We start from the raw sequence: 12,599 nt of genomic DNA on the forward strand, positions 1-12,599 counted from the left end.
CGCCATTCCTGATAACCCGGCATTTTCACAAACTCGGCCACCCTTCGGTCCACATTAGGCCAAGTTTTCGAGGCTCTACTGTACTAAATTTTTTTTAAAGAAATTGTATAAATTTTGGGGATTGGTAGGATCCTGCATTTTGGAGAAAATCAAAAAGCATTTGAACTGACACTACTAGTATACTTAAACAATTTGTTTTTTTTTTTTTTTGGTTTTGTTTCAGAAAAGACATAGAATAAATAATAACACCACATACATTAATCACCATTTTTATTAATATAAAAATCAAGATTCCTCACGTTAAAGCCATCTACATCTTCAGTAATCCTACTGTTGCCTTTTAAGCTCTTATAAAATGTCAAGCAGTCTGCTGGAATAAGATGTGTCATTTCTTGTAAATCGTCAAGTTTTGCCTTAGCTGTAGGCTTATCATTTAGCCACAATTATGTTGGACCATTAAAAATATTTATGACTTTTTCAGTAGACCTCCTGCCTCAAGTAACTTTAATATTAAATACTTGAATAGATTAGCTATGTGGTTTGGTTGTTTCTGTAAAAATACTAAATTTGGATACGACTTCAACCATTTTTTTGTACATTTGAGAGTTGGTAGCATTTTGTATAAGTGGATCCAACTGTACCTTAAGTGTGAAACACATACTGTATGAATGCCCCAAATTTGAGATGATTTGTAGATGTCATTTCAAAAATACAAGTTTGTTGGGAATTTTAGGCCAGAGGTCAAATCTTGACATGCTATTGGGCTTTCTAAAAGTCATTAACCTTCCAGCAGTGGGTTAGTCAGGTATAGTGCTATCCCTATGTAGTGGAGAATAAACATGGAAAATTTTTAAAATATTTACCCAAACATTTTTTTCTCATTACTGTTTCGGAAAAAGATTTTGTAAACAGTTATGTCTAGTAAAGAAAAGTCTTTTTTTATTGTTACATAATTCCTTTTTTATGTGAATTTTTTTTTTCGCAATAGATTTTGGCAATATCTGCAAAATAATTTTTCGGATAGCTGTTGTTCACCAGTGCCACACGATCGCCCTTGACGGGTATATCCATCGGTCACTGCTGAGTGGTTAATATATTTAAACAGATATGATTATTGATAACTACGCAATACTTAAAAACTGGATTTAATTAAGTATAAATAACAAAATAATACCAGTAACTTTTAACATGATGATGACAATTTAAAAATCTGAACACACTCAAAAAGCTGAAGCAGTTGATTAAAAACACTGCATACTGCTCATACTTACTCAAGTGCACAAAATTTAATGGAAGCACAAATGGAAATGCTTCCTTTTTAAATACTTGTTGAATGTAAAAAATGGCTCTCTCCCTGATGAAGGCCCTTTATACTAGCTCTCCACTTAGAGTGATTTCAAGGTGATTCAAATGCCTTTGTCATTGCTCATATACAGGAAAATTGCCTTCCAGTTAGGACCGATTTCAAGTTCTTTGGAGAAAGAGTTCTGGGACAACGTATATTTTTTGCCTGGCGATTCTGTTGCAGCCAATCAACATGCAGCATCAATAATTCCAAGCATAAGTGCCATCATATTTTTACCCATCATCTTTAGCACTAGATACAGCATGGTGTGGAAATTTTGAAAAAGTGCAAAGATAGCAAATATTAGATTTTAAAAAATTAAATTGAAAAATATAAAACTTTATTTTAAGTTGAAAGTTTTGCCGCCATTTAAAAATTTCCATACTTCATTGGGAATCACCTTCCATTTCACATAAAGTGTATAGGCACATAGGATAGCAATTGCATTGCTCTATTAATCATTGTGTGACGGTGATGCAATTGCACTAAATGGAAAGCCAGCATTAAAGTGACTGAAAATGTTTGTGCCTCCATTATATTTTTTTTTATTTAAAAATAACAAAAAGCAAATGTTTTTGCCTATTATTTAGTAAAGTATATTATTTGCTGGATTTTACTGGTATCACTTCATTATTAACATGATTAATTATTTTATATGTTACTTTTAAAAAACTTGTTATTTAAACCTTGTTGTCAATGTTTAATTTATTTGTACAGCTCTATGTTATTGTTTTTCTTATTAATATTGTATATAATTTTATATATTTATATAGATTTTCCATGTGACATGGCACAGTATAACCTGTATGGCTCATGCCAAAAAACAGAAACCAACCAATCAACATTTTTTAAAATAAGATGTTATCAACCTTTCATTTATATTCTAGCTTCAAATAGAAACAGAGAATTTAAAGATTTTAAATTCTTTGATCAGACTTTTTAAAAAATTTTAATAGATTAAATGCAGATAGTATAGCTAAGCTACAAATCTGTTCACATTCTACAAATTTCAATAAAAATATTTCATTTAATAAACTTTTATTTACTTTTCTTCACTATTACTTTATTATATTATTTTAACAAACTTATTTTAGAGTTATTTTGTTCTTTACAATTATATTTAATAAAGATAATGATTTTAGCATTATGATTTTGCTGATACTTCAATTTTTAATTAAATTAACAAATTTTATCATCATCATTTATATCTAATTCTTAAGAAATTATTTAAATACCTTAGATATTGTTATGTAAAAAAATAATTAAAATTCATATGTTTCATAGTTGTAGCTCTGAAACATAAATTTAGAAATTGTCAAATGTCAATTGTTTATCATTAATTAATTGCATCAATTCAATTGTAATGAAAGAACCTCTCTAACTCTCTCTATTCCTTACTCCTACATGAATAAAAACAATGATTCTATTTCATATCACTACATTATTCAATCCTGTATTCTGGCATTGTTGTTAGTTGATATTTAGAGCATCTACAAAAAATCAAGCAACTTTTTGGAAAGGACTGTAAACATAATCGCTCAAATTTTATCTACATGCACCGTCATGGCCATAGTCATGATTGTTCGTGCTCCTGACTGAATATAGTCCTCCCGGAGGGGAGCTGCTAGCAGGCTGCCGAGTTTATAACGTCACTAGTTATTGATTCATGGTAGTTTTTGAACACACATATCAATAACCAGTGATGTTATACACACAGTGGCCTGCTGACAGCTCCACTCCAGGAAAAGCCAGTCGGGAGCATAAACAGTCATGACCGCCACCATGATGGAGCACGTAGGTAAAATTTAACCACATTCACAAATTCATAATCAAGAGCTATACCACATATTGTCATGGCTACAATATTCCTCCTCACGTAACAATTAACATTGTAATTTAACAACCACAAACATTTATACATGAAGGAGGATTTGAATCTGTAATCTGACAAAAGAACTATTCTGTTTCATATGCAAGAACTTTAGCTTGGAAGGTATTAAAAAATATTAAGGTCAGAAAATTTTAAAAAACTAAAAATCAAAAATAAAACATTTATATAATACATATAAATTATTATTAAATATAAAATATGCTATTTACCCAAACTTTTCCAGTCTGTTGACTCAATAAGGTTGATAAGGTATCTCTAATAGCATTATACGGTTGCATGGTAATTTTTACACGATTTCCCGATGTGCTTTGTAAATGTCTATGTACATCCGACGTGCATTTTTCGGAATCAATAAATAAACTAAAATAAAATAAATGGTACATCAATGAATTTTCCTTATTACGTATAAAATTAAAACTTTGTTTAAAAAATTTAAATGCAACAATATAATTCATGTTAAAAAATTCTTAACAAAAATAATCATGTGAAGAATAAATATTTCCTATGTATAAAAACAATACATAAACAGATTTAGAGAAAATACCATGTAGATAATAAATCTCTTAAAGTAACATAGAAAAATTAATCACTTATTAAAAATTTTTAATATACAAATAAACACAATTGTAGTTAGAATCAAATTCTATTTAAGATGCAATTTTTATTTTAGTTATAAAAAAAAAATGAAAATAAATTTAAATATTTTGGATACTTTTCAATTTATTTAGCCATATGTTAGACATTTCATAGATAACTCTGAGACAAATATGTAATGCTACAGTAGCCTCTCATTATATTGTTCATATTTAAAGTCATAATTTCAAGCATAAATTAAATATTTTCAATTTTAAAGATATTATCAATTTTTAATATATTATTTTTGTGTGTATAAAAACTGTAATGGCATATAATCCATAGAAAATTGCTAGAATGAAAATAACTTGCATTTTTGCCTTACTGTATATCATGTACTGTACATTTGGTGTACCCTTATGGTGTGATTAATGGAAGTCTGGTAAATATTCGTAACTTGCGTGGTAGTGCAAAGGTAGTAGTGATTATCCATTGATAGTACTTAAAAATGTTATCACCATTTAAAGGTTCTATGAGGGAGATCCTGTTGGGTAATTGCGTGTTCACCTTCCACTAACATTTCTAGTAACTGGGACTTTGGCAAAGGGAATTGCTGGAATCCATCAAATTGCTGGAATGTGACAGTTTAGTCTGTCACATTCCAGCAATTTGATGGCTTGCCTTATATTTGTGATGCTTGTTCAGAATTCAGCTACTGCATTCTCTGCATATTGAAAAGCAGTACCCACAACAAAGGTATAACTGAAGGTTTGTAATTCCTTCTCTAAGTATTCAAGGTATCTTACTAACATGTCAATATACATTCTGTTATTTTTGACTGCTTCTAGGGTCTGGTTCAACACTGTAGTCTTGGCTTCCAAAATGTAAACCATTTTCTTCTGACTTACTTTTATACTATCTATCTTGTTGTTGGTCATTTCTACTTTGTCGGACATAGCCGTTCCGAACAAGAATTTTACTATTTTTCCTCCTATGTTGATTAATCTGCATTTTTTTCTTGGATCATCACTGATAGTTATGGTGGACTTCAATTCATTGTACTCCCTTTCATATTCATCCAATTCTTGATTTATATTATTCAATTCAGCAGCAGCTAGGATCCACAAAGGCTTCATAGGATAATTTTTCCTATGAACTACTTCCTTTACGACGGGGGGTCAAAGAGTGATGATGTAGATCATTAAGGTAGCTGTCATATTCTTCAAACATTATCTCTATAGCTATTGTCCACTGGCGTGTTGTCATTAGAAAATTGCTGAGGTAGGAAAATAATTCCCTTGGTCAATGGTGGAATGCATGAATCCACAACTATTGTGGATTCATGCATGACATACAGCATTGTAGCAAAAAGATATAATGACATTGGTTCTCACTTCATGATCTATAAAGAAAAGAAACATTATTTATGCTTTCCAATACATTACATAAGAGAATAAAATGCCCCTCTTTTTCTCTCTCTCTCCTTTTTTTTAAAAAAACAAAGTGTTGGCTTACTTTCAACTTTGCTAATGACTTCTCCTCTTTCCTTTATGATAGTCTCTTTTGCTGGATAAAAGAGACTACCACTTACAATCTTTAAATAGTCCAATTGGCATAGGTGACAGCAAGTGCTCATGACCCTGACCTTGTGGCAAAGTCTCACTTCTGTGTCTAAACCCATCACATCAATTGGTAATGTGATTTTCAAAGAGGTTGGTTGGGAGAACCCAAGGGTATTTATTTACAGGTCCCAGACTTCTAAGGGCATATCTATGTGATGGTTGTGCAGTGGATGTTTCTTGGTTAACTATTGTTTCTGTTGAGTCTACTTGGCTCTGCTGAATTGACTAAAATAAATTCATCCCAAGGATCTCTTGATATAGGTGCTGGTTGTTCCAAGACAAGTGTCTTGAAAGCTTCTGCTTCAGACTTACGTTCATCCACTACAAAAGATATGAATTCCATTTGTGCGAGCACAGCTTATCCAGTTAGTATGAGTGTGCATCCTCTTCCTGTTATACACATGGTGGACAATAAAGTTACTGGACTTGTCTCTGATACTATCCTGTAGGGTCCTTGCCATCTTGGGGCTAGTTTTTGCTTTAATCCTGATGAGATAGTTACTTCCATTATGAAAACTCTCCTATAAAAAATTTATAAGGCCTATTCCTTTGCTGTTGGTACCCTTTTCTATCAATTGTGGCCTTTTCTGCATTCTCGAGCTAGCTTGCGTGCTAAGGCTAGTCTTACACTCACTTCACTTGCATAATTTTCTTAACTTGGTTGATTGGGTTCAGTTATGACATCAAATGGATAAACTGGGTCTCTTTCGTACAACAAATAATATGGAGTTTCGTTTGTACTGGAATGAACTATGGCATTATACACAAAAGGGAGTAAAGAACCATTTCTTCCTAACTGCGCTGGTCTTTATGTACATAATGCATCAGGATATCTATTAAGGTTTTATTTAAATGTTCCACCATGTCGTTGCATTGTGGGTGATATGCAGTGGCAAGAAGTCTTTCTATGTGTAGGAGATCACAAACTTCTCGGATCATTTTTGAAGTAAAATTCACACCTCTATCAGTCAATTGTTTGGGTACTGAATGTCGTAAGATCACCTGTGTAACAAACACTATGGCAACGATTTTAGCAGTGACGTCTAATAATGACACTGCTTCTGCCCATCTAGAAAAGTGATCTACAAAAACTGAGATACTTATTGCCATTGTTAGTGGTAGAAAAAGGACCTTGAATGTCTAAGATTGTTCTCTCAAATTTTTTGGTGATTTTAGGAAATGTTTGTAAGGGAGCTTGATGTCCGTGTAGAGGACATCTTCACAAACTACATTCCTGACACATCTGACAATAGTGTATGATGTCTTTATTCATACCAGGCCAATAAAACTGCGTCTAATTTCTTTTTCAGATTTTTCACACCTAAATGTCCTGAACTTGGAATATTGTGAAACAGCTACAACTTCCAAGACGTATTTGACCATAATTTTGGGGATGACTACTCTGTCCCAAGTTTCATTTCTTTCCGGGTTTGTCTTCTTATTATATAATGTTTGATCTGCATCTAGATAAAATTCTCTACTATCTGTGTTCAAATTCTGTTCCTGTGGTATGGGTTTTCTGCTAGGCATCATCTAATCTCTTTGCAAAAAGGGTCCTTTAATTGTTGTTCCTGAATCTGAGCTTTACTATATATTGGGCACATCTCATTTATTGAAGCTATAGATACTCAACTTAATGCATCTGGATTAGCGTGTGCCTTTCCCAGACTGTATGTTCTCGAACTGGTATTCTTGCAATGCCAAATTCCAACAACTTAGTCTTGAACTTTCGTCTTTGATGAGCCATCTAAGTGGTCTGTGGTCAGTTATGATCTTAAATTTTCTACCATATACATAAGGTCTAAAATATTTTATTCCCCAAATTACTGCCAAACACTCCTTTTCTGTCATACTATAATTTCTTTAGGCTTCCTTGAGTAATTGAATAGTATAGGCCACAGGGAGTTCACCCTGCTCATCTTCCTGCGATACTATGACTCCAATGGCAGTGTTTGATGCATCAGTCGCCAAAATGGAGGGACTGTCAAAATCTGGTGATTTTGACAGTCCCTTCATTTTGGCGACATGTTTGGCAAAATCTGGTGATTTTGACAGTCTAAAGGGGAGTGGACACCAAAATTTCCTTTAGCATCTCAAACATCTCTGTGTTCTTCAGTCCAGCAAAATTTGTTATCTACCTTCAGTAGGTCAGAAAAACTTAGATATTTTTGCATACTGAAAAATGTGCCTTCTACAGTATCCCATTAATCCTAAAATGGTCCTCACATCACGTTCATTGCATGGTTGAGGAAGTTCTTCACGCATTTGATCTTTGAAGGGTTAGGTTGAATCCCTTCTTCCAAGACTTCGTGCCCCAAAAATATTATCTGTTACTTCAAAAAACTGCATTTTTTGGGCTTAAGTTTTATTCTGGCACTTGCTAGGCATTAAAAAATGAGTTCTAAGTGCTCCAATTGCGAATTAATGTCTGAACTGAACACCATGATATTGTCCATATAAACTAGACAAATTTTATGTTTTAGGCTAGTTAATATCAAATCTGCAAGGCATTAGAGGGTTGCAGCTGCATTGCAAAGTCGCATAGCCATACAATTAAATTGGGAATGTCCCGACAGGGTAGTGAATTCAGTCTTTTGCTTTGAGTCAGGGTTCAGGGGTAACTGCCAATATTCACTTAAAATGTCCATTGTTGAAAAATATCTCACCTTTCCAAGTAAGCTCAATGACTCCTGGATGAGGGGCAGAGGGTAAGGATCTATTTTTATTATCTTACTAGCAGACACCACCACGTGGTGGGGTCTGCTAGTAAGATTGCGTTTTAATAGTAACCTATTAAAACGCAATCAAAAACGCAAAAACTGCATCTAAAATAGTATAATACAAGCCAAGTTCTTCATGGTAAGCCTTAATCCTGTCCCTCTCCCCCACGGGGGGAATATTGAAAAATCCCTTTTTAGTGTATATTCTGTTGACGTACCCTATTAAAATGCAAAAAACCGCATCTAAAATAGCATAAATAGAAGCAGAGTTCTTTACGGTAAGCCTTAATTCTGTCCCTCTCCCCCCAGTAGGGGAAATTTCGACATATATTATATAAAAGCACGGGTGTATTCGAATGCAGTGTTGTGTCAAAATTTCAAAGGAATCGGTAGGAACAAACAAACATTACATTTTTATTTATATAGACAGATGATCTGCTTTAGTTCATCCTCACAGAAAAGCAAACTTAAGTTGTTGTACTCGTAGCGCCATCTATTGGACATAAAAGCGTTAACCCTAGATGATATCTTTTAATTTTTATGAAAGTTTAATGGAATAATATACAGCCTATGTCCACCCTGAAGTTCCATTGTAAATATTGGTGAAAGAATTTTTGAAATCGGATGAGTAGTTTCGGGGATTAGCCCTTGCATACAAACTTACAAACATTACCTCTTAATAATATTAGTACAGATTTAATTGCCTAAAGTCCACCACAAATCTCCAATTTCCATCACTCTTCCTTATCAAAAGGGCTGGCGCAGACCATGGGAAACTGGACGATTCGACTACCCCCGCTCTTCACCATATCTCCCACTAGATTATTCATTAATTCCCGCTGAGCATACAAAATGCAATAAGGAGTATGATAAATGGGGGCCTGTTTCCCGTTTCTCTCAAGTGATGAATTAAATCATAATACCTTAATCATAATACTTTAATCATAATACTTTAACCATAATACTTTAACCATAATACTTTAATCATAATACTTTAATCATAATACTTGTGTTCACAAAACAAGTCAAAGTCATGTTTTGTGAACACTTGCTGATACTTTTGAAACCGTGCTTGTAGTTATTAGTAGTAATTCAAACACAAATAATTATCGTATTTATCTTCAGGCACTTGGCAATACTCATCATCAAGTTTTATTCAGTCAAATTCAAACACAAATAATTATCGTATTTATCTTCAGGCACTTGGCAATACTCATCATCAAGTTTTATTCAGTTGAATAAAACTTGATGATCAAGATTCAAATCAACTGAATAAAACTTGATGATGAGTATTGCCAAGTGCCTGAAGATAAATATGATAATTATTTGTGTTTGAATTACAACACTTGCTGATATTTGTATAATGAATTGTTTAAGGGGTTAATTTGTCTTTACTTACTTCTTTCAAATCAAATAAACTAGCAAATTTGGCTCTGGTCATGGGATTTTCTTCAACCCGAGATATCCTATCTACTTTTGCCTCCTCCTCTGATTCTTATTCCACTTGGAAGTATGTGCCTACTTTGCTTCAGCTTTAGGGGTTATGTGCTTACATTCACTATCCTTATGGGAATAGTTCCGTGTCTGGGTACCTTCAACACATTAGCAACTATCAGGTCTTCCCTTTCAAGTGGACATGACTCAACTATCTGGTTATTGACATGCTTGCCACATACTCACCCATCTATAAGGGGGAATGGTGGAGTCATGCTTTACCACCACCACTCTCTGGTTGTCTCCCTTTTAATTTCTCTCTTCTACAAACTGTCTCTCTAATCTTTCTTTGTTTCTTTTTTGTTTTTTTCTTTTACTCACTTTCCTACCCTCTCTATAATTATTTGTTTGGGTTAAATCCCTTTGATTTAAACTATCCTTCCTGTTCTTTTGTCTTTCTACCATTGCAAGCGTGCTATCATTCTTACTTATGTTACATGGGTTATTAGCATTACTGTGAAGGTTTGTCAATCCCCAGAATGTAACTTTGTTACCTGTAAGAAAAATAAGCTTTGCATTTTTTATCGCAATCGTAAGGTCATTTTTCTCTATTATGTCTCTACCTAGGATCCCGTCATTAGGTTCTGTTATTTTGGGGTCCACAATATAGCAATTGTGTCTAAAATTCAATAGCCCAATCTTAAATGTTAAATCAAATTTCCCGATCATATCTATTGTGTGTCCAGCGACGCTAAGTAATTCCACCTCTCTGGTTTCAGCTTTCTTTAACTTGTATAAGTTCAGAAAAAAAATCTTTTTGATAAAAAAAAAATGCTGTCCCTGTGTCTATTGTTAATTTTGCCCTCTTATTCTCATTTTCACAGACTAAAGTACAAGGGGTAGGTAAATCTCTATCTATTAATTTAGATTTTCCAACACCAATAAACAAGTAGCTTCATGTAGATAATCTACTACTTGCTCTAAATCCCAATGTTGTTCTCTCGTTTTCACTGAGGTTATTCTACTTCCATTACGATTAAACCTTACATTATCCTTATTTAACTCCTGTGATACATTATTTGCTTGTCAAAGGCATTTCGCCAGACTGGTCAGCATTAAATATTTAGGAATGGTGTTATCTAGGGCCCATTCAACATTAGGGTTGTTTCCAAACCAGCCTTGTGTGTAATGCATCAGGTTAAAAGGCAAATATTCAAAGTTCTGATCATCCCTATGTCCCATCTGTTTATACTGTTCTCGATTGAAGGGCATTTGTTCCCAATATTGCAATGAAAAAGGATTACAGGTAACCCCTGTATAACACAGCACTTCTACAGAACAGATTCACTCTAACATGGTTGAAGAATTGGATAAAACTCTTGTACAACATGATAGGTAATAAAAACTATTAAAAGCAAACTTTATCTAATCTGAAATTAGGGAAATCCCCGTACAACAGTTGAATAAACATGATAAAGCTTTTAAGTGCAAAAGATACCTCATTTGACATTTTTCATTTAAGTGCATACGTACTATCAGATTTTCCTGCATAATTTTCGTGAACTATTAATACTTAAGTATGTAAATTTTCTTTTCCCGCCTTCTGTTGATACACGCAGTCCTTCTCGAAACTTGTTTCAGTGTTGCCAGACCGTGACGCTTCTGCTTTTGGTGTTGCCAGGTGTTTTTCCCTTATTCCATACTATCTTTATTCTGTCACCGGTTTTTAGGCATTGAACCACACCTCCGAACCTTGAGACAATCCACACCTTTACAAGTATACTTTAAGACTTTAATTGTGTATCTTTTTTTGGCTATGTAGATTAAAAATTTTCAGGTAAGTACTGTAGTACTGTACTCAACCGTTTTTAAATAATAATTATGTTTTTATTTTTATGAATCTGTAGCCCTAAGCTATGTCTAGCGAAAAAAAAAAAAATGTCTCTTAAAAGACACTTCATCTCCAAACAAATAAAATTACAAATTTTAGATTGACTCAAAATGGGCAAAAAAAAAAAATATATGTCATCAAATTGTTGGATTTAAATGAAGCAACAATACGGACTATAAGGAAAAATGAACAGAAAATTAGAGATTCTGTTGCTGCAGACTGTTCTATCTCCTCAACATGACATCTCGTCCTAGGCAGCAATAATTGAGCAGATGGAAAAAGCCCTTAGCATCTGGATTGAAGACTATTCAAAAAAGTGGATTCCACTGAGCACCAATATTATTAAACACAAAGCCTTGAAAATTTACAACTACTTAAAGGAAAATGGAAAAACTGCTACTAATCCAGATTTTGTAGCCAGCAAAGTGTGGTTTGTTTGTATGAGAAAATGCTTATCACTACAAAACCTAAAAATAGAGGGTGAAAGTGCATCAGCTGATAAAGAAGCCGTTGAAATTTATCCAATGGAATTAAAAAGAATTATTGAAGACGGTGGATATTTAATTAACCATCTTCTTCAATAATTAATGTCGGCATTAAATCCCTGAGCAGTCGGCATTAAAAACCTGGTTTTTAATGCCGACTGCTCAGTGATGGAAAAAAAATGCCTAAGAAAACATATATTTCTAAAGACGAAAAAGTTACGTCAGGTTTCAAGGTATCAAAAAACCATGTAACATTACTTATGTGCAGTAATGCTTCAGGTGATTAACGGTAAAACCTATGCTGGTTTATAAATCTCTCAATCCTCATGCAATGAAAAACCTAAATAAAAGTAAGAGTAATTTACCAGTATACTGGACAGCAAATAAAAAAGCTTGGAAGACTACTGAATGATTTAAGAAATGGTTTTTAAACTATTTTGTACCAAGTGTGGAAAACTACTTACAACAGAAAAATTTAGAGTAGAGTAAAAAATAATAAGTTTTACATGGCCAACGATTATTTAATATTAATAAAATAAAAGGACGACACTTACAAAAAAAATTTTTGTTTCAGTCATTTCTTTCATTGTTCGCACCATCAGCAGTTCATAAAATCACAGAGACGACCTTCCTTATCA

At 33.4% G+C, this 12,599-nt stretch overlaps 1 protein-coding gene across 3 annotated transcripts in view; it reads right to left on the reverse strand.

Annotated features, from left to right (window-relative positions):
- The window catches only part of LOC111635346 (xaa-Pro aminopeptidase 1-like), a 132,157-nt gene that overhangs the window by 40,124 nt on the left and 79,434 nt on the right, over positions 1–12,599 (reverse strand). For all 3 annotated transcript variants that reach the window (XM_023380283.1, XM_023380284.1, XM_023380285.1), the window contains exon 10: positions 3,446–3,596. In XM_023380283.1, the coding sequence (XP_023236051.1) occupies positions 3,446–3,596 (151 nt within the window). The remainder of the gene's footprint in view (positions 1–3,445; positions 3,597–12,599) is intronic.

This window comes from Centruroides sculpturatus, unplaced genomic scaffold, assembly GCF_000671375.1.
Source record: "Centruroides sculpturatus isolate CEXI.00-Female unplaced genomic scaffold, Cexi_2.0 scaffold784, whole genome shotgun sequence".
NCBI lineage: Eukaryota > Metazoa > Arthropoda > Arachnida > Scorpiones > Buthidae > Centruroides > Centruroides sculpturatus.